The following is a 22059-nucleotide window of genomic DNA, read 5'->3' as shown; positions in this document are numbered from 1 at the left end:
TCTCTATACCTGTTTTGGGACAGGGTATCTCTGCCAGCCTCGCTGGCCTGTAACTCTGTCTCTGCCTCCCATGCCTTCACACAAGTGTGCTGGGATTGCAGATCTATGTACACGGTTGTCTCTGGCTTTTTATGTGAGTTCTGGGGATACAAGCTCAGATCATCGGCTCGCACAGACAGCGCTTGCTTTACCCAGTGATCCATCACTTAGGCCCCAATAAAATATCCTTTTTTTTCCCCTAAGACTATTTTAGCTCCTCTGCAATTCCTAAGCCTCTACTGGTAGATACAAGCAATAGAACACGTGGGGGCCTCCAGAAGGTGTGTGTATGTGGGGGCTCCAGAAGTTGTTTCCCAAGTTTAGTATCCTGTTACTGGGGCAGCAACTTCTTCCTTTCAGGCCAGGACCTTCCATGCTAATCCAAACACCAGAAAGGCGATGAATATTAAAAACTACTTATTTTCACTACTTTGTAAGGTCTGATGTTTTATCACCAGGATAGGTGACAAGACACCAAAGACAGAGATGTCAGCTACATACTGTGACTTTTCCAGAGGAAAACACATGCATATACTATTTGTGTGTGTATAGACAGACACGCACAGACATAGACAGATACATGCTGAAGTGTGGGCTATACTTACCTGGTCCAATTAAACTTTGTCACACAGTGATAAAAATGGCCAAGACATATCAGTTCCGCTATATGTACCATGCCCTAAACTATAATTTATTGCTAATGAAATTATGAGATAATACGATATTCAAATGGAACCCAAGCCAGTGTCATATGCCAATCAAACACCCCTAAACAACTTTGGAAGAAAATCTTTTACTATGAAAACTACCCTCCAAAACTATTAGAGCTACAGGATCTGCAGATGTACAATAAATATCAATATACACACATAAAAGTATGAAAAATATTAAGATTATATGATACCTTTGGAGGAACTCACTAGCAAACAACAGATCCCCAAAGAAATGAACAAAATGCCTAAATTTTAAAAGGATGGTTCTATAGAAGCTAAATGAGATAGAAGAAAATACAGACATATAGTTCACTGAAGTTCGGAGACTGGTTCCTATAAAATAGAAAGACAAATTTAATCTAGGTGGTGGCATGTGCCTTTAATCCCACTTGGGAGGCAGAGGTAGGCAGATCTCTATGAGTTTGAGGCCAGCCTGGTCTACAAAGCAAGTCCAGGACAGCCAAGGCTACACAGGGAAACCCTGTCTCAAACAAACAAATAAACAAACAAACAAACAAAACCAGACAAATTTAGCCAGGTGATCAAGATTGGGATAGATGCACTGAACTGGGTCACGGAAGACCTAAGAGATGGCCCTGCTGTCCTGGCCCCAGGTCATGGTGATGCATCCTGCCCCTAGATGTCCCCAAAGGAGAAGAATAATGAAAATGGATATTCAGGCCCACTCTCCTGATTGGCCAGCAGGAAGAATGTAAGCCCCAAATTTAAGAGGGGTTTCAGCTTTGAGATCTTCAGATGGGAGTGTGGGAAAGAGTCAATACTGTTTGGTGTGGATTTCAAGGTTGGCAATCTGGAAAAGAGGCAGATAGAGGCCATGACTTGAAATTCTCTGGGAGCTGGTTTACCTATGTTTCACAGCCTGTGGACATCTGGGACTGAGCTGATGAAAGCCTCTGTGTGAGATATGTGGAGGAAAAGGGCGAAGGCCAAACAATCTGATTATTTAGGGATCCTTCAACCCCTTTTTTACCTGTGAAAAAATTTTCCCAAAGATAGGCCTGTTATCCAGAGATGGACCATGCTTAAAATGCAATCTTTCCATATTTGGAGCCACACAAGGGCCCATGATTGCTACTGCCATGTTCCCAGCTCATTTCCTACTTTCCCTAAGCGGTGAGCAATGCGATTCCTGGGGGCCATGGTTTGAGAAGACCAAGCTACACAGAATACAAGAAGGCCTCTAATTCCCATGCTGCCTGATAAAAAAGCAGCTGGGTTTGGCCATCAGGCCATCTGCTTGTCACTCTTGTGCAAAGGCTAACTCTATGCTAGCCTTTGTTTGGACTCACTCCTGCTGTATATTCCATAGTGCCAAGGCTTCTTGTAGCTCATAGAGCGGTGGGAAACTGAAAGAGGTAAACAGGGAAGGGCTGGACAAAGGGGGACAGAGATGACACCGAAAAACTTGGAAGAATGAGAAGGAAAATTCCCTGTACCACATGTCTCAGAGGTAATCTTTTGGTTCAGTTTGGAAGAAGTTTGCTTTTTTGTTTCCTCATGGATTACACAGGTTACACAGCAGACTTGGGTGATTAAAATTTTTTTAAAACATATGCTCCTATATCATTCATAAGTATTTGTAGCTCAGTTATTTTATTAAACAGAAATCACTAATGGACTACCAATTTTAAGGAGATAGACTCAGATAAAATATACAACATGAAAATTAAGCAGACACCATATTTTGAAGGAATAAAAAATATGATGTGACATACAATGAGAAAGTTACCTTTAGGGCATGGAAAATTCATTTCTACTTGGCTAGTTTTGATTAGGATAAGGCACTTGGGCATAGATATAAAGAGCCCTTCCTAAGTGCTAACACTTTACAGCTGACGGGCTGGCTTTAGGATAGTGACGTCATCCTGAGGACCGTTACCTAACCTAGATGAGTGTGCTGGAAGTCAGTAACCGAGGGCTCCTTCTCATCTTTGTTCGCTTTCCGTCCACCAGGAAGTGTGCAGTTCTCCACGTGAGGTCAGAAACAGCAGACCCTTAAGACCACAGACCACAAGAACTTAAAAGAAAACTCCTCTCCTTAAAACCGTGATGGAAATGGACAAATCTGTGGGCCAATGGAAATGAAAACAAGGCAAACCCTCAAAGAGAACTAAAGCTGTCAACAGTCCTTTAAAGTTTTTATAAAATACACGACTCACTCAGGCAGTCTACTTCTCTTCTGAGCACACAGACTGGCAAGGGGAGCACACAGACCATGCTATTTGGGGTTGTGTGTTTATATTGCAGATGTGGACTTTTACTGTAAAATGCAGCATGGAGTTATAGAGAATAGATTTTACTACGAGGCTGCCACAACGTTTCTGAAATAAAAGTTATGTGTGCTGGTAATGGAGAATGCATAATATCTACAGTCACTCCTGGCGATTAGAGGCATCTCTGAATTCCTAACATCCCTAGGCATGAAGACACGCAGCTATTATCATTCTGTGATCTCCCGTACAGGTTGGTGAATAATCTGCAGGCCCCTAAGTTCATCCGACAGCTCAGGAAATGCTTGCTGAAAGCCTCACCCAATCAGAGCTCTGCCATTTGGGCAAAATGATGATAGAAAAAAATTAATGAAAGTAAGTCATTAAAAATCTAATGGAGCAGAAAAGGACTCAAGTGTCCACACACTTTAGACAGCCCAGCAGGCAACACTTTTTTTTTATTATTATAACAGTTGAAAAGCCCTAATGTGAAATGCAAAATTAATTGGGAACAAAACTCATCCATTAAAGCCCACTTCATGCCTAAATCAAGGACAAAGCTTTCAGCCGATGTCAGAGGAGATGGGTAAGGAAAGCCTTTGCCCACTCTTGGGGTCTGTGGCGGGATGTGCCAGCAACGCTCATTTCCCTGAAGCATTCTGAGATGCTGCTGTAACTGGGCTTAGCAGGGAGCTAAAGGACTTTAAAAGCAGTGTTTTAGCTCACCCCTCCCCACAAGCCAGCACCTCGCCGAGAATCTGCACAGTTCTCAGCACAGTGTCTGCACAGGAGCCTGTCAGTGTTCGTGCTGCAGGTGTACTTACATGCCCGCCTAACTCAGAATCTAGAAGTCACAGAAAAATTATCATCTGTGCTGGCTCGAAACACAGTAACGTTTCTAAAACGAACACGGAACATCTGAGCCTGAACTAAAATAAGACTTGAGATGTATATAGAATGACACATTTCATTGTCATGTTTTGGGCATTATAAAACATATATATATACATATATAGCAGGTACTTGATTAGTATATGTTGAATGGACCAACATACACATAGTGTCATATTTGAACCTACATAGACAGAATTTGTCATTTGTCATGTACTTGAATACAACAGGTTTTGGCTTTTTTTTTTTTTTGGTTAGTTTTTGGCAGTATCACTCTGCCTCAGTACCAGATGGGAAAACACCGCCCTAGGCAGTCCTCTACACGGATTTTCTAACTGCTGCTTTATGTTTGTTTTTAAGATGGAGATTTATCACGAGTCCTGTATCGTCTTAACTACAGCATTGTTCATCATCTCCTCTGTCTTGTCTACGAGCTGCAATGAAGAGACAGGTCATTACCCTCGTTCCTTGGGTCAGAAAGTGCGTCTCCCTCTGTGTTTTTACCCAGAGAAGAAGAGCAGTAGAGGCCAGAAAACCAAGAGAGGGACCTTCTGTCTGGCTCCTGTTTGTGCCTTCCACATGACCTTCTGCAGATGTTTCCAGAGTGAATGAGATTAATTGCTCTGCCTCATGGATCTGAGGACAGGCGAGCTTGGGCACCAAGAACTACGTTTGTGGGAGTGGGAGGTGGAGGACTAGGTTGCTAGTTAATTTGCCTTTTACAATACAGCACTGCACTGACTTGGACAAAAAGACAGAAAATTCCTCATGTGAATGAGATATCAGACTTTTTTTCTGTCTAATCTTTAAAAAAAATATCTTCTCAAATTATTGGCTTGTTAAATCTAGAAACAGACTAGATGGGTATATTTTTAACCAACTGTATGGAAAATAGTATTTAGAAAATATTAGGTCTTAAAAGACAGATATTTACTCTGCGAGGTTTGGCAGGTTAGTTTTGCCTGTTTGTTCATTTTCTCCCCAACCAGCTCTCCATTGAGTAGTAAAAGAAAGTTAGCTGCTCAACCATGGTTAAAAAAAAAAAAGGCAGCCAGCAAGCTCTATCAAGTCTCTGCTTTAGTTCCTACCTCCACATTCCTATCTTGAGCTCCTTCCCTGACAGCCCTTCACACAGGAATATAAGCTGTATGAGGAAATAAATTCTTTTCTCTCCAGGTTGATTTTTGGTCAGTGTTTGATCACAGCCAACAGCACAACAGAAACTGGTACCAGAGAGTAGGCTTCCACTGTGAATGAGGGTGGAGCCTACATGTTCACTCCTCTGTCAGAAAACCCTTTCTACAAGACAAGGAAGAACCAGGAGAACGATCTCCTGTCAGGTGCACCATACCTGCTCAGCAGCGTGGATGGGCATGTTTACAGGTGTCAACTGCAGTATCCTTACATGGCAAGTCATGAAGAAGCCAGACAAGACAGGCAACTCTTTTACTATCTGGAGTCTCAGGGCCAGGAAGACAGCTCAGCTGGTGTATATAAGGACCTGATCCTCTGAACTCACTTTAAAAAGCTGAGTGAGTGGAGCTATGTAATCCCAACAGTTAGGAGCAAGTGGGTCACTGAGGCCCATTCCAGTCAGCCTAGCCTACTGACTTCCAAGCCAGTAAGTGAACCTGCCTCAAAAAGGTGACATCGATTGAGGAATACACCCTACGGTGTCCGCTGGGTTTTATAGGCATATATACGCAAGCATGCATCTACTTGCACACATATAGACACACATGCAGACTCATACACTTGTGCATGGACATACAAACAGAGACAAGACCTGGAGTCTAGAAAATAAACTGATGACACAGAAAGCCACTATACCTGCTCCTGGAAGATCTTGGCCAAGGGTGCGCAGTCTGTCAGCTTAATGAATCGTACCACATCTGTGACTGTCCACTCCAGTGGATTACTCTCAAGAATCAGCCTTTCCTCCTCCTCTTGCTTTGTTTCCTGCAGGAGAGGGGCAGAAGACTGTCACTGCACACTGCAGGGTCAGTTGGATTGTCTTAATAACCTCTCTGTATCTTCACTGCCGGACCAGAACTCCTACCCCTCTGTGCCTCTACCGGGCACAGTCACAGAACTCAGTCTCTATGGAGTTTCTTAGCAACCTGGCTCTAGTGCCTTCTACATCTGCAATCACCTGTGTATCTTCAAGGGTAAAAACATTAACAACAACAGGAACAGCAGGGCTGGAGAGAGAAGCCAGTTGACATAATGCTTGCCATCCAAGTATAAAGACCTGAGTTTGATCCCCAGGTCACATATTAAAAAACAAAAACAAAACCAAACAAAAACTGGTAGTGCTGAGAAAGTGGAAGCAGGCGGATTCTGGGAGTTACTGTCCAGCAAGCCTAACCTACTAAGCAAACTTCCGGCATAAGATACCCTGACACAAACAAACAAGAAGAAAGAAAAGAAAGAGTGGATTGCTCCTGAAAAATTACCCCTGAGGTTGATCCCTGGCCTCTAAGCACACTATAAACATGCTCACCTGCCCCACCCCACAGCATTGTGACTGTCAATCTTGAACCCTTAGTTCAGAAAATCTAGGCCCTGGTTTCTGATGAAGCATCTCTGATTAAAATTCGAACAGATATTAAGGAGCAAAGCTGGATGCATACAAGACAGCTCGCTGTGGCCATAGGCTTTTGTGATAATTGCACCAAGCAGTCCATATGTGGATGCCACATGTGTTGATTTAATATATTATGATGTGAGAGAGGTGTCCCATACAAGAGAGAGATGCAGAATTCATGTGTGGAAATGGGAGATGGAGAGATGGAATTTTGGGACCCGGAACTGGAGGCTTGGACCCTCCTCTCCCACCTGACCAGAAGCTCTAGAGGATTAAAGCCATCCTGAAATGAAGACACTATTCCAGCCCTGGGAACAGCCCTCCCTACCAAGAGATAAAATCATTCTTTTGTCCTTGGACTCAGGAATTTTGACAGAGCATCTCCTGTCATTTCTGATTATTTTAAAGAGCTTTTCCTGAACCACACCCGAACTTTGCTCCATGTTCATAAGGATGGGCCATAGACCCTCCACTCTCTGAGCTCACCTGTGGTTCCTCAGCCCTAGTGGGAGGACCCTTGTCTCCTTCATTGGGAGAAGCAGCCGTCGGCACCGGGCGGACCCTTCGTGCCCTCTCCACCGGAGGCTTCTTCACAGCCTCTGAGCTGCTCCTCAGGGTCACAGCCCGCCGGGGCCGGGCAGAGGGCACCTCTGCTGAGGAGGTGTCGGTCTGGTCATCCCGGACCTCGGAACTAGTTTCCTCGCTTGCAGTGTCATCCTCCAAGGCATCCGCATCCTCCTCTTCACTTTCCTGAGAGTCAGAGGGAGGTGTTTAGTGGGGATGGGTTGAAAGAAACCTCAGTGAGTACAATTAGGCGACCCTGAGAGCAAAGCTCTTTGCAAGGGTTTGTCCACAGAGGCCTCAAAAGAGAGCCCACGGAACCAAAGAGTCTTAACACAGCCCTCTCCTAACTAGGAGCTGAACACATGCAATTGGTTCTCAGTATGTAAAAGGACTGTGGGGGAGCATCTAGTCCCAGGTTTGTATTGCAGTATTCAGGAAGATGAAACAAAAGGTTAATGAATTTGAGGCCAGCCTAAACTACACACTGAGACCATCTTGCAAAAAAAAAAAAAAAAAAGTTAGGGGTTGAGGAGATGGTTCAATACATAAAGTGTTTGTCATGTGAGCATGGAGCCTGAGGACCCCTGGGATTTGATGGCCAATCAGCTTAGCCAAAATGATGGAGTGATGGGTTCTGCTAAAAGGAAGAGGCTGTACCTCAAAAGTAACAACAAACAACACAAAACAAAAAATCAAGGTGAATCCTGTCCCAAAGAATGACAACTGAGGTTGACCTCTGTTCTTCCCACGCTTGTACACACATACACCACACATACACGCAAACACACATACACATGAAGTTGAAGGCCAGTCTTTAGCAGAACATTTCATCAATCACAAGGCAAAACAACTGAGGTAGGAAGACCATGTCTCAAAACTGCAAGGGATAGTTGTAGTTCAATGGTAGAGTGCTTGCCTAACATTCACAGTTGGGTTTGATCTCTAGCATTCCCCAAAACCACAAAAACAGGGCCGGCAAAGGGCATGCTGAGCAAACCTGACAACCTGATTTTGATCCTGGGATCCCACAGACGCTCAAAGGTTGTTTCTAACTCCACAGGTGCACGGCAGCAAGAGTATGCCTGCTCTCTCACCCTCCCCTTTCCTCTCCTCTCCTCCTTCTCTCTGTCTCTCTCTTTTTTCACACACAGACAAGGATAATAAATTAAATGTAGAAACAAAACCCCCTCCTCCAGTGCTGGAAGCCCTGTGGGGACACCGTACCTCCCCGGAGCCCACTGTGAAGTCCACCGCAGAAGACCTCCGTCTCTTCTGCACGAAGATAGATTTTCGCCGTTTCCTTCTCCTGGCTGGCTTTGGATGTCCACTGTCAACGTTGCTTTCTCCAATCGGGGGTTTCACGATCTTCTTTCTTTTTCCATAATAATAGGCTTCAGGGAGGAAGATGGTCTTACTGAGTTCAATCAATGATGGGTCTATCGCAGCACCACAGCCCACCTGGGATATCCCTGCCCTCCCTGGTCCCAGTTCTACTCAATGTTGTTGTGTTATCCCTGCCACTGTAGCTCAGATTCCAGTGACAGTGATATCCGCTCTGAAGGATCTTAGCCTTCTGAAGGCCTGTGCAATGAGATCCAGACTCATCCTTTAGTTCACTTTCAGGTCACAATGTCCACCCCACATCCCTTGCCCCAGGGTCCTGGGACTAGAGGAAACACTATTGCAAGGTCAACATTCAAACTAACGGAACTCCTCAGTCAAGTCAGCTACTTTCTGGAGCAGTGGCTATCCAGCTCTCCACTGGCCCAAGGAAAGCTGATGTGAAATGAGCAGGGAGGTGTGACCATCCTGCAGATAGAGTAAGCTAGAGAGGGAGAAGCTGTCATCATTCTTTCTTTTTGAAGTTCAAGGCCAGCCTAAAGCACAGAGGGACTTCCTATGTGATGGTTAGGGCTAACTGTCACCTGAGAAGGGTCTGTGGCTGTGCAGGTGGGGAGTTATCTTGACTTAATTAATGGAGGTGGAAAGCGAGCTTGAAAGCTGACACCTATCATGTACTCCCTCCACCCCATCCTGATTACAGACGTGTCATGACCGCCGCTCAAGTTCCTGCTGCTGTAACTTCCTTGCTGTGGTAGGCTGTAACTTGAAAGTTTGAGCCAAAATAAATCCTTTATCCTATTTCCCATCCCGTAAGTTGGTTTTAGCAGAACATTTCATCAATCACAAGGCAAAACAACTGAGACACCCTGTCTCAAACACCAAGGCCTGGGGATGTGGCTCTGTGGCAGAATGCTTGTCTGCCACATGTAAGACTGGGTTCTTCACCGTGGTGCATCTCATCTGGGAGAGTGTATGGAGGTGGAAAGGTGCAGGGATGTAACAGAGAGCACAGATGATGCTCTGACCTCAGAGGGACCGGAAGTGCAAATCTGCAAAATCCACGGCCCCTCTGTGTGTGTGTGTCTGTCTCTCTGTCTGTGTACATAATAGAAGGAAATATCTAAGCAGGGGAGAAGCAGACAGGGTTGATGCAGTAAGAAAATTGCCTAGAGACTTTCCTGCTATGGGATGAAAGAATCATTCACCAGCAACGGTGGCTCATATTTGTAATCCAACACAAAAAGGGCCAAGGCAGGGGGAGCTCTGAGAATGTGAAGCCAGCCTGGGTTACAAATGAAGAGACCGGGTCTCAAAAACAAAACAAACAAAAACCAAAAGAGTATTAGCATGCAAATCCTGGGTTTATGTAAGAACAAAAAATTAATTAGCGTTCCTAAGCATTATTAGTAATAAATTTATCATGTCCTTCTTTCACCCAACAGTTGGTCCTCTGAATTTCTGACTTCTCCTTTCCCCAAAATTTCTAATGTCAATCCACACTGATTTGAGCCAACCTATCCCTTTCGTATATCTAGAAAGATATAAGATATATAATATGCATATATATTTCTTGTTTCTATAGGCTAGAAGCACACCTCAAGAAGCTCTTCAGTTATTCACATGAAAAACTATGCACAGGGTTAAAAAACCAAAAAAATAACAACCAACCAACAAACCCAAGTACAGCACAATTCAGCTCAGGCGTGTAGTGTGTCTTTCCCTTCCTCTGTACTCACTGTATTTGGTTTTGGTGTGGACAGAACAGTTCTCGGGGCAGTTTTCAGAAATCAACACAGGACTAAATAGGTTTGGACAGCACTCCAGCTTGGCACACACACGCCGGCAGAAATTTGATACTTGGTCCGATGTCCGTACGATCTTGACCACAGCCCTGTATGTTTTGCCCCTGTACCTAGACAATAAAGGAAAGAGAAGGAAGGGTGAGTCCATTTTCAGACTTATTCTCTTAGTCTGGCAGGTAAGCTTAACCTTTCAGCATTGTGACAGATGCGGATATTGTCACCTACAAAGTTCACATCTGAGAACTGTACGTGCGGTTACTTAAAATTTTTCCATTTTAAAAATGGAATGATGGTCTGGCTCAATGGTTCTCTTAGCATAGGCTGTGCTTGTAGAGGACTGGGGTTGGGTTCCCATTGTCCACAGGTGGCTCACAGCTATCCTGTTCTAGAGTACCTTACCCCCTCTTCCGGTCTCAGAGGAAACTGCAGACATACGGAACACATGTGCACAAGCAGAACATCCATACACATAAAGTAAAAATAAATACATACATTTAAAACATCACTAAATAAGTTTGTGCTCTCCTGGAGTGCAGACTGCCCAGGGGATTGGAAACACGCAGCATTGTTAAGGCTTGAATCTGAGGTGCCCCCTAAAAGTGTCAGATGTGGCTGCCAACCTCAGGGCTTTTGGGAAATAACTGTCTTTTAATCAACCGATTGATTTCACCATTCCTTCTCTAAAACCATGGTGGGAAGGAAAGGAGAGTGCAGGACTTCTCCAGAGGCAGGTTTGTCTATGGAGGCACCTGTCACGCTGCGGCCTGGACAGAGACAGAGATGGTTACCCTAATGGATAGGGTATGCTGAAGGGCTTTGCTATTCTGGATGAATCCCAACATGGTTTTGGTTTGCTCTCTACAAAGAAGGGCAACTGATCCTTTCTGAACATGTGCATACTCCATAGTTCACTGGGAACCCAAATCTCAAACAGATGAGGTCAGAGTCAGGGAACATGGTCAACAAACGGATCCCATAAAATAAGGAAGCCATAATATTCAAAATCGGCAGGGAAAACATTGTTTAAAATCCTTGACCCAGGGCTAGAGAGATGGCTGAGCAGCTCAGAGTAGTGCTGCTCTTGCAGGGAACTAAAGTTCTGCTCCCAATGCTATCCAGGCAACTCAGGAGCCCTTGTAACTGTAGATCCGGGGGATCTGATGCTTCTGGCTTCTGTGGGCACCTGTGGACACCTGCATTCATGTGCACACATTTCCCCTGCCCACAGATGCACATATTGAAGATAATAAAATAATTCTTTTTAAAACCTAGATCTCAGCAACAAACAAAAATGTGCTCATAGAAATAAAGAGAAGAAAAAAACCTACAACCAAATAGATTTCATCTTGATTTTTAAAATTTAATGTCTTTCTGCAGTCTGTAACATTTTCCCTAAAGAGCCATTTTTCAAAGTCTCATCATATATATATATATATATATATATATATATATATATATATATATATATATATATATATATATATATATATGAGAGAGAGAGAGAAAAGAGAGAGATAAGATAAGATTAACAAACACACCCTAACTGGGAAAGATACTTATTCTCTAGCCTTTCATGTTGCAGCACCTCTGGCCTCTTTTTCTTCAATCCCTCTGATGTGCGAGATTGGCTTTCTGTATGGTAAGAACTCAAATCAATGCTTTGTAGACAAAATCGTGCTTTAAATGTGCTAGCTTTGCATCAATGTTGAGGTTTTTTCCTAGGACCTTCATGGACCCTCTGTAGAGAGACCGCCCTCTGTGCCCCAGGACAGCTGCTGGGATGCGCTTCGCAGGAGAAGGTCTCACTTTCTACTGTTGTTAGATTTCATGACAAGAATAGCCCAACTCGGAGAACGCAGGATGTCCCCACATTGGTGGGAAACAGAATATAAACTTTTTACAGGTACATTATTTTTTTCTGTTCTAAGTTTTATCCTTTCCCTGTTTGTGGCCCTCCAGCTCTGCTTGAAAGACCTTGATATCGAGAATCTTCAAGTCTCTTTGAGAAAAAAATGAAATAACATGACACAAAAAGCAGGAGAAATGTGAAAACCAGGTCAGATGCCAAACTGTAGAAGGGGAGCTCAAAGACAAGGCATGAACATTTCCCAAAGCTACGGTGACAAAGCACATCAGGAGACACTGGCAGAGGGGAGCTGCTTCCTGTGGCTGAGGGGAAAGGTTTTCTTTTCCTCCCTACTTCAGGAGGGCTCACTTTCTTTTGTCTTATTAACTTTGAAAGTGAGCACACAAAGTAATGGGCTTCATGAAGACAACCATTCACATGTCAACATAGTGTCTTACTATGAAGCAAGTGCTTTCTTAAAGCCTCCCGTAATTAGGAAAAGCCTACCTAAATGTACTGAAATAAGAATGAAATCACAGTCAAATAATGATGGCTTTTTTTTCACACGTCTATCTAGATGCTGTGATAGAGGGACTGAGTAAGGAGGACATAGTGTTTGGGTTGTAACCCAACCAGACACTGTTCCTCCAGAGTCTGGCTGTCACAGTCTCGGGCAGGGTGTTACAGGCACGCTGTATTCAGGTATGGCGCCTTTACGCTCTGCCTCAACTGTGCAAGGCTGCCTTTCCTACGCCTTTCCCAGGACAGCTCCCATCCAGCCACTGACTGCAGAGAAAGCAAAAAATCAGGCTTGGTCTTACTATCTCCCCCTTCTTTCATAAGATTCCTTGCACCCCACCCAAAGTTTGGCTATGAGTCTCAGCATCTATTCTGATACCCTGCAGGATAGAGCCTTTCCGAGGCCCTCTGCGGTAGGCGCCTGTCCTGTTCCCTGTTTTCTCCCTCTTCTGATGTCCATCCTCTTTGTCTTTCTGAATGGGGATTGAGCATCTTAGCCAGAGTCTTCCTTCTTGATTAGTTTCTTTAGGTGTACAGATTTTAGTATGTTTATACTATATTATATATCTAATATCCACTTATGAGTGAGTATATACCCTGTGTGACTTTCTGCTTCTGGGATACACCACTTAGGATGATCTTTTCCAGTTCCCACCATTTGGCTGAAAATTTCTTGATTTCCTTGTTTTTTATTGCTGAGTAATATTCCATTGTATAGATGTATCACGATTTCTGTAACCATTCCTCAACTGAGGGGCATCGGGGTTGATAGCAAGACCTGGAGAGGACAGGAGCTCTACAAGGGGAGCAACAGAACCAAAAAATCTGGGCACAGAGGTCTTTTCTGAGACTGATACTCCAACCAAGGACCATTAAAGATAACATAGAACCCCTGCACAGATGTAGCCCATGGCAGTTCAGTGTCCAACTGGGTTCCACAGTAAGAGGAACAGGGATTGTCTCTGACATGAACTGATTGGCCTGCTCTTTGATCACCTCCCCCTAATGGGGGAGCAGCCTTACCAGGCCACAGAGGAAGACAATGCAGCCAGTCCTGATGAAACCTGATAGGCTAGGGTCAGAAGGAAGGAGAGGAGGACCTCCCCTATCAGTGGACGTGGGGAGGGAGATGGGTGGAGAATGGGTTGGGATAGTGGGATTGGGAGAGGAGGAAGGAGGGAGCTACAGGGGGGATACAACGTGAATAAATAGTAATTAAGAAAAAGAAAAAAAAAGAAAAAAATCAGGCTTGGTGATTGGGCTCAGGATAATCAAGACGGTGTCTCTAATCCCAGAGCTGCCCTTGAGTCACCAAGAGCAGGTATCCCTGGATGTCACTATCTGTATGCCAACCTTGCACCTCCCCTCCTTACCAAAGGTTCTGGTCTCCTGAATACTCCTTCCGGGGGGGCACTAGCGCTGGGATAGCTGAGACTGCAGTGGGGGGAGGGTCAAGGAGGCCATGAGATGGGGAGGCAGGGAAGATGCCGAAGTGATGTTGTGGCCTGATCAAATAATGTAGTGGAGTTAGCAACTGTGGGTGTGATGGTGGATACACATTGTCAGTTTGACTGGATTCAAGTCAATTAGAAGACACAGCCCCGGGTGCGACTATGGGGCTGTTTCCAGAGAGGCCAAGGAAAGAAGATCCATAGTGAATACAGATGGCGGTTTCAAATACGTGCGGTTTCACAGAGAAGAAGAAAAAGGGAGGAAGCCAGCTGAGACCAGCATTCATCTCTCCCTGCCTCCCTTCTGTGGACACAAAGGGACCAGCTCTAGATGTCCTGCCACCACAGCTGGAGCACTCTCTCCACCATGACAGACTGTATCCTTGAACTTCCAGCCAAAGCCCTTCCTTCTAAATTGCTTCTCACTGCGTGTTCACACCAGGTTTCCTGCTGTCAGGGGCTGGAGCGGCACACGTGACCAAAAGGCCAGGGTGATGCTGCCGTGGTGGGCTGGGACGGCATTCTGGATGCAGTGCCACAGCCGGCCTGAGGGAGCTGTTCCGGAAAAGCCACAGCCACCTCTGGCTGGCATCTGAGAACAGGGGAGAGAGGATGGACTCCTGAGGCCAAACTCAAGGCAAATTCCAGTGTTGAGCAAAAAAGCAAGAGCGGAGCACAAACACACTACAGCTGAGTCACAGAAAGCCGTTCTTATAGTCTGCCTGCTTTGAAGCCCCAGTTCTAAGATGCAACACACACTATGACACACACACAGTGAGACACAGACATTATGACACACAGGGTGACACGAACACACTGTGAGATCAGCACTGTGGCATACACACTATCACATATACAAACTATCACACACAATAATAGTTCACACACTACGACACACACTGACACACTATCACATACATATACACACTATCACACACTGTGACACATACTGTCACACACAATGACACACACTGTGTCACGCAGTATCACACATATAGTGACACACACGGTGACACACACACACAGTGACACGCACACATATATACACACACTACTGTGGTTGAAACCCATGGCCCCAAGCTGGTTAAGCAAGTGTCTCCGTGAGCTACGTCTCTAATTCACTTACTACCAACACCCTGTTCACACGCGCAACGTAGTAAGCTCCTCAATTAGGTCAGCCACTTGCTTGTGTTCATTTCATCAGGTATGTTTCCAGGAGTGCAGATTATGATCCTCTGAGCCAGGGAAACAAAGTGAGCACACCGAAATCTCTTTCAGTGAACATCTGCTCAAGTTTGAGAATCCCCTTTTCACACAAATCCCACAGGATGGTGCAATGCTACATCTTCCTGCTCATAACACACAAGCTGGTGAAACGGCTAAAGGGAGAGAGGAGACAAGAAGGCAAAGGCTCGCAGAGTCAGCCACTTCCTGTGGGAGAGAGCAAAGTACTCCACTGAGTGAATACAAGCCGCATAAAGACAAAGTCTGACTTAGCCTCACTGCCTCTGCCCACAAGATAATGAAGCGGAACAAACCTGCAACGAAGGCCTAGAAAAAGAAAGGCTGTAGATCTTCAACCCAACCCTCCAACACAGACTCAAAGCCACTCAAAGCCACTCACAGAGGAGATAAGATAAAAAGAAAGTTTACAATATGTTGGAAGATAAAAAGAAACTTTACAATATGTTGGAAACAGTTCAGTGTCTCCGGATTGGCAATTGTTTTAGATTCCTCTAAAGCAGAGAGTGAAATTTCTAGTGCTGGTAGCTTGGAAGATTTACATTTATCATTACAAACCCGTCTCCGACAAATGACATCAGAATCCATTTTCCCTTTGTCAGTACAGGAGGTCCAGTTTTCAGACACATGCTAAGGAAATGACAAGACACACTTCTTCTATGTTGTCCAAACCCTGTAAGCATTTCCTTAATAGTGTGCAAGGCACAGTTGATGTAAACATAGGTGAAAAATACCTCTGACTGTGCTGGGCTTTGTTTTATTTACAGGACAAAAATCTTCTGAAAGGACCTGTATCTTATCAGGAAAATATCTCTTTGCTCTTTGAGGAAAATACTGAGAGAGAGAGAGAGAGAGAGAGAGAGAGAGAGAGAGAAGAGCGAGGGAGGGAGGGAGGGAGGGAATTTACTCTGTGGTACAGCCACAGATAACTTGTTCATACTTGTGTAAATAGCTTCCTACCTTTGATGCACCTTTGATGAAACTCACTAGGTCATGAAGCAAGAGGCTCAGGAGGAGGGGAAAGATGAGGCTGAGGAGGAGAAGGAGGTGGAGGGCCACTAGATGGGAAGAGGAAGGGGATCTGTGGAGTAGGAGGGAGAAGAGAGAGGGTAATGAAGGGGAATACAATCAAAATGCCTAATATACAGAGACAGTGTCACGATAAAACTAGTTACGTATAATTAACGCACGCTAATAAAAAAAACAGTTTTCAAAGAAACAATAAAACACTGAGCAATCACCAAGGCCAAGGCATGAAAAACACTGCCCTGGCGGCTACCACAGGCCTGCGGCTCCTGAAGACACTCTGACATTATAGTTCAGCTCAGACAATAAAGACAACTATAATCTCAAACTCCAGGTCCAACCTCTGCTAAGTTAATCCATTTGTGGCAGAAACCACTTCTGCCTTTCAGGACAGGGGAAAAAGTTGGCTCACTCCCCTGTCACCTTCCATTTGTGTCGGAGAGAAACACAGGTAAGTTGTCAGGATCTAGAAAGTTGTCATTTAACATGAGAAGGAGGGAGGAGACACAACCCACTGGACTGTCACCGGCAGGCTCCTGCTGACTGGAAAGCTGTCATCATTAGCAGCCGCTTAGAGGGAATGCCATGATCAGGCAAGGAGAGACCCCGTGCAGACAGGCATTTCCTCCTGAGAAGATGCGGTGTAAGGTTTTGCTGAGGACCTCCCTGCCATCCTTGATAGAAGAGGTAAGATGATGCCTTTGTAATTGAGCAGGCTGGAAAGCAAGGTGTCTGTTTCAATTCTATCAGGCCACATTTAATAAAAGCTCCCATCGACTCGGTAACATGAAAATAAGTGCAAACACTTGCAAAATGAACTCTTCCTGTCAGGGAGTAAGTTTCTGGCTGACTTAGGAAAAACAGTGCTTTTAAAGAGATGTTTGTGCTCCGCTTGCTTCCATAGCCATTAGGTGCCTCTGGGTTAGAGTGAATGGTACAGAAAAGTTGGGAAGCGAAGAGTGAGGATTTCTCTACATAAAAACTTGCTGGAGTCACCCTAGTATGAGTCTGGACAGGGATGCTCATGTCATGGCAGATGATGACCCTACTCTTACAGAACATAGAACATGGGATATTAAAAGGAAAACGAACTGCTTTGTTTCTTCTGTGCTATGGGTGAAGCTCATGTAGGAGTTTCTTGGAATAATGACATGTACTTTTGCCTGTCATTGGCCTTCCACTTGGGAAAAATAAACCTTCTCCTTATCGTCCTTCAGACCTTTCCCCTTGTGACTGGGCAGGGCATCCATACACCATAAATGGCTTTTATGGAACTGAAGATGACAAGGCTTATCTAAAGGGACACCAGGAATGCTGAGTGGGTAGCTGACCATGAACTGCTTCACCAGCCACATACACGGTGCCAGGAAAAGTTAGTAACAGAGGAAATGAAACTGGCCGTATAGATTATGCATGAAGCCCTGGCTTCTGTGTCCATCAGAGCTTAAACTGGATGTGATGCTGTATACCGGCAGTCCCAGCACTTGGGAGGTGTGGGCAGGAAGGTAAGAAGTGTGTGGTCATCCTTGGCCATCTACATGACGACACAGAAACCAACAAAAGAAGGCTAACCCTTCTTAGGCACAGAACAGCATTCAGCATGACATTCTCCCGAGAAAGGTCCCTTTCTTGGGACCTCTCCTATAACCAAGAGCAGGTATGTCAATGGCCCTGCTCTCCTTCTCAGAGATGGAGAAATGTAAAGACTATGATGCCAGCTACTCAAGAGGCAGAGGCTGGAGGATCTCAAGATACATAGCATGCATGGCAAGTCTGGGCTACTCAGTGAGACATGTTATAAATTAAAATTTAAAAAGGCTGGGTTGCTGAACAGAGGTCCTGGCTTTGAAGGTCTTATTTGCCCCCCCCCCCCAAAAAAAAAGGAAATAAAAAGATGAAGAAAGACAAAGAGAAGCAAAACCTTCCCAATTCCCAGATTAAAGAAGAAAGTCAGTAGACTACATGTGAACACAGAGCTCATTGCCATTTCATTTAGCGCAAGCCAAAAGCTTCTACCATTAACTGTTTTCTATTCCAAAGCAGAGAGCTTTTTCTTTGGATCAAGCAGGTCACAATAGCGAATACTGAGAGCTGTCAATGAGCATCCTACAGGAATGATAGGGGATATCACTTCCATCCGTTTTTCTCCTTTCTAGTAACTCATTCATTGGCCTATAAACACAGCAAGACTTGATCCTTACAGTGTATTATTAATTAAGGGGTTGGAGAGATGACTCAGTTGGTAAAATGCTTGGCTTGAAAGCCCAAAGTCTTGAGTTCAAGCTCTACAATCCAAGAAACCAATAGGGTGATGTATGCTTGCACTCCTTAGGTTGTGGGACACGGAAGCATGAGGGTATCCGAATGTCACATGAGGGAGCTCGTTGGCCTCCATACATATTTGTATACATACACATGTATATCTACACACATTAGCTATGCCTGCGCATATACAATGCACAGACAACAATCAAACACACATGCACGAAATCATGAGTTAAGCAAATCTGCATTTCATGCTAGTGTTCTTAAAGCTTGAGGCAGCGCCACATAGCGGAACTGTCACTGTTAAATTTGGATGTGAAACGCCCCTCTCAGGCCCATTTATTAAACATTTGATGCTCAGATTACAGTTCTATTTTAGGAGGTGGCAGAGACCTCAGGAGGTGGTACCAAGCAGGCAGGAATGGGTCACCAGGGAGGTGTCTTAGTAGGTTATAGCTCTTCAGCTCATCCCTCTTCTCTCCTGTCCACTCTGATGTAAACAGCCTCTGCTGTAATGTCCCACAGCCATGATGTTCTCTCTCAATATAGACCTAGAAACAGAGCCACGGGTAGCATGGCTGACTTCCTTGAAACCATGAGGAGAGATAAGTCTTTGATTCCCTAAGTTGCTTTTATTAAGTATTTTGTGATGACGATGCTACAAACTAATCTAGGCACTAAGTCTACATGGAGTTGCGAGCTAACAGACCTTCAGTGTCTTTGTCTTTGTCTGGGCAATAGCCAATCAAGGAATGAGAGGTCTGAAACCAGCAGGGAAAGTATTACAAAACCTTTGTTTCCCAGAATTGAGCACACTTACTTTGCCTTGAGCGTCTCCTCCTGGAAATTCCAGTGTGGATCTTCCACCAGCTGCAACTCTCTCAGTACCCTCCCGGGCTTGTAGGCTGCGTTGATTATCATGCTAAGGACCTGTCAGGAAGAAACACCACCATCAACCACAGTTGTGTCCATTTCTGTTAAACGTAGCAAGAATGTGTTGAGCACAGTGTTGACAAGAGGTTTTCGCCTTAGCATTTCATGAAGGGAAGGGCTCCAAAGAAGTCTCAGAGAACCCCCTGAGGGACAATGCAGAACAATATGAAAAAGCGAAGCAGGAATCGGCTGCTAGGTTCCACAGAAGGGACATCTGTGGCAGCTCCTTGGGCTAGGAATTAGGCAAGTAGGCATGTAACACGATGCCTCCCCTTCTCAAGTTTACCCAAGTCCAGAAAAGGCATAAATAGTCAAATAGTCGCATCAGGCCGAAGGCACACACTGCATGTGTGGTGACAAAATATGACAGAGAGTGAGAAAAATTGCACCAACGTAGGAGACAAGCCCTACTGCCACCGAGTCTGCTTTGGGTAAACCAGTCAACACGAAGGAGGAGACAGAGCATTTTCAGAAAAATATCAGCCAGAGTGGATATACCCTGATAACCTCTGAAAACAACAAAGCTTCCTCATGTTACCTAAGGGATTGATCTTACTATATTTTATACTACACAGGGGTAAGGGTATGGTTGCATCGGAAAATGCCTGTCCCACAAATATGAGGACCTGAGTTTGAGTCCCTGCACCTGCATAAAGTCAGGTGTGGTGGTAGGCACCTATAATCCCAGCCCTGGGAAGGCAAAGACAGGCCATTCCCTGAAACTTGTGTGCCAACCAGTCTAGCCAAATTGGTGAGTCCCGGGTTCCAGGCTTAGAGACTCTGTATCAAAGAATAAAATGACAGAAGAAGACACCCAAAGTCAACGTCTGGCCACTACATGTACTCACCCGTATGCATACTCTTTCACACACATGTAAACAAGTGTGACCATTTACATCCCCCCCCCCAAAGAGACAAATTTTATTATATAGTTAGTATGGTAACCCACTTTGTCCTAGGTGGCACTGTGCTTTGTTCCAAAGGCCCTTGACTAACCCCAGCAAGAGGCACACTTGAACCCAGGGACTGAAATGGAACAAGGCAACACAGACAGCTGTGGCACATTTTGCTTTCTGCATTAAAACAATCATCTGATTTTTCTGCTTGCCATGAGAACAATTTAAAAGACCGAGCTTAAAAATAAATCTAATTAGAGCTCACTGCAGTAACATGTAAAGTACTTATCATCAGGCAATAGCATTTCATTTGGTTCCTTTCATTGTGACTAGTGGAGAAAACCCCAGAGCCACAGTGTCATTTGCTGCATATCAGAATGCATTCTTGTGACTCTGAATAGAACCAGAACATGCCTTCCAGAGTTCGTTCCAGCCTTGGAAAACAAGCAGCAATTAAATTTGAAAAAACACCCAATATTGATTTTTTTTTTTTTTTTATTCCTCATGGCTTTTCCCAATACCAGCCCTTGTCTTCAAATTTAACAAGGCCTCTCTAAAATGTTAGAGTGCTGATATGCACAGGGGCTCTGTCCACGGTTGCTGAAGAAAATACTGTTGTCCTATAAAAAGAACTAAGCGGGGCTGAGCAGACTGCTCAGTGGTTAAAGTGCTGGCCAGATGGTGTGAAGACCTGAGTTTGGTTTCCCAGAACCCACATAAACGCCAGAAAGGTGTGGCAGCCCACTTGTGATCCCAGCCTCCTAAGGCAGAAAAGAGAGACAAGAGCACGCTGGCTAGCCAGACTAGCCACTTGAAAAGGACAGGTGCTGTCCCTGTGAATAAGGCAGAAGAGCAATAGAAGATGAGTCCTGATCTCAACCTCACACCTCTGCATGCATGCCAGCACACATGCAAACAGGCACACGCACGCACGCACGCACAGTACATGACAACACATAAATGGAAGAATGAGAACTAAGTAGAAAGCTGTTATCATAAGGCAGAGTCAAACCATGTAACTTGGCCTTGCAAACTATCAGAATGCAATTCACTATGTTCTCCATACGAGAGTAGAAATAGTATAGAGCCTTTTTCACCAGCTGAGGAAACAGTCAACTAAGATCTGTCTGAGCAACTCCAATAGAAAATCCATAGTGCAATGCAATGGCTCACAGTATCTGTTGGAGTTTGAGATGTTGAGAACATACTCCTGTACCCAAGTTCCTCTCCAAAGGGTTACAGCAGAAAAGCCACAGCCCCTCTAGTGTGGGACCAAATCTCAGGTAGATCCCTTTGAAGCTGCAGGCCTTTAAGCAAGATGAGTTTCTCCATTTGTATTTAGAACACTTGCGTTTACCCAGTCATTTTCCCTAGGCTGCTACCACACTTAGGACAGCCTCTGTGACCCTGCAGGGAGGCTGCTGACACTGTTATTTCCCTGCTTATTTTGTTCCTGCCACATCAGCTGGGAACTGCAGAAAGTCACCTTTGGTGCTGTTCACCTCTCTTGCAATGAGTTGGATTTGTGAGGTCTCTAAAGGCCTAGGTGATAAAGGGTTCGTCCCCAGTGGCAGGCAGTGCTGAGAGGTGGTAGAATCTTTAGGTCACTAGAAATATCTCCCGGAAAGGGATGAAGGAATCCTAGCCCCGTCTCCTTTCTCTCCACTCTGAAGCATTGAAGTGAACAGCTTTCTTCCACCTTGCACTCCT

The 22059-nt window shown here is 44.8% G+C and overlaps 1 protein-coding gene across 4 annotated transcripts in view; it reads right to left on the bottom strand.

The window, feature by feature from the left end:
• The window catches only part of Sfmbt2 (Scm like with four mbt domains 2), a 183418-nt gene that overhangs the window by 5081 nt on the left and 156278 nt on the right, over positions 1-22059 (bottom strand). For all 4 annotated transcript variants that reach the window (XM_055593892.1, XM_055593894.1, XM_055593893.1 and 1 more), the window contains exons 16-20: positions 19341-19450; positions 10106-10281; positions 8250-8416; positions 6948-7211; positions 5705-5833 (exon numbers count right to left, since the gene is read on the bottom strand). In XM_055593892.1, the coding sequence (XP_055449867.1) occupies positions 5705-5833; positions 6948-7211; positions 8250-8416; positions 10106-10281; positions 19341-19450 (846 nt within the window). The remainder of the gene's footprint in view (positions 1-5704; positions 5834-6947; positions 7212-8249; positions 8417-10105; positions 10282-19340; positions 19451-22059) is intronic.

Source organism: Psammomys obesus, unplaced genomic scaffold (genome assembly GCF_907164565.1).
Source record: "Psammomys obesus unplaced genomic scaffold, mPsaObe1.curated_primary_1811, whole genome shotgun sequence".
Taxonomy (NCBI): Eukaryota; Metazoa; Chordata; class Mammalia; order Rodentia; family Muridae; genus Psammomys; species Psammomys obesus.
This window is presented reverse-complemented; position numbering and strand designations above follow the sequence as displayed.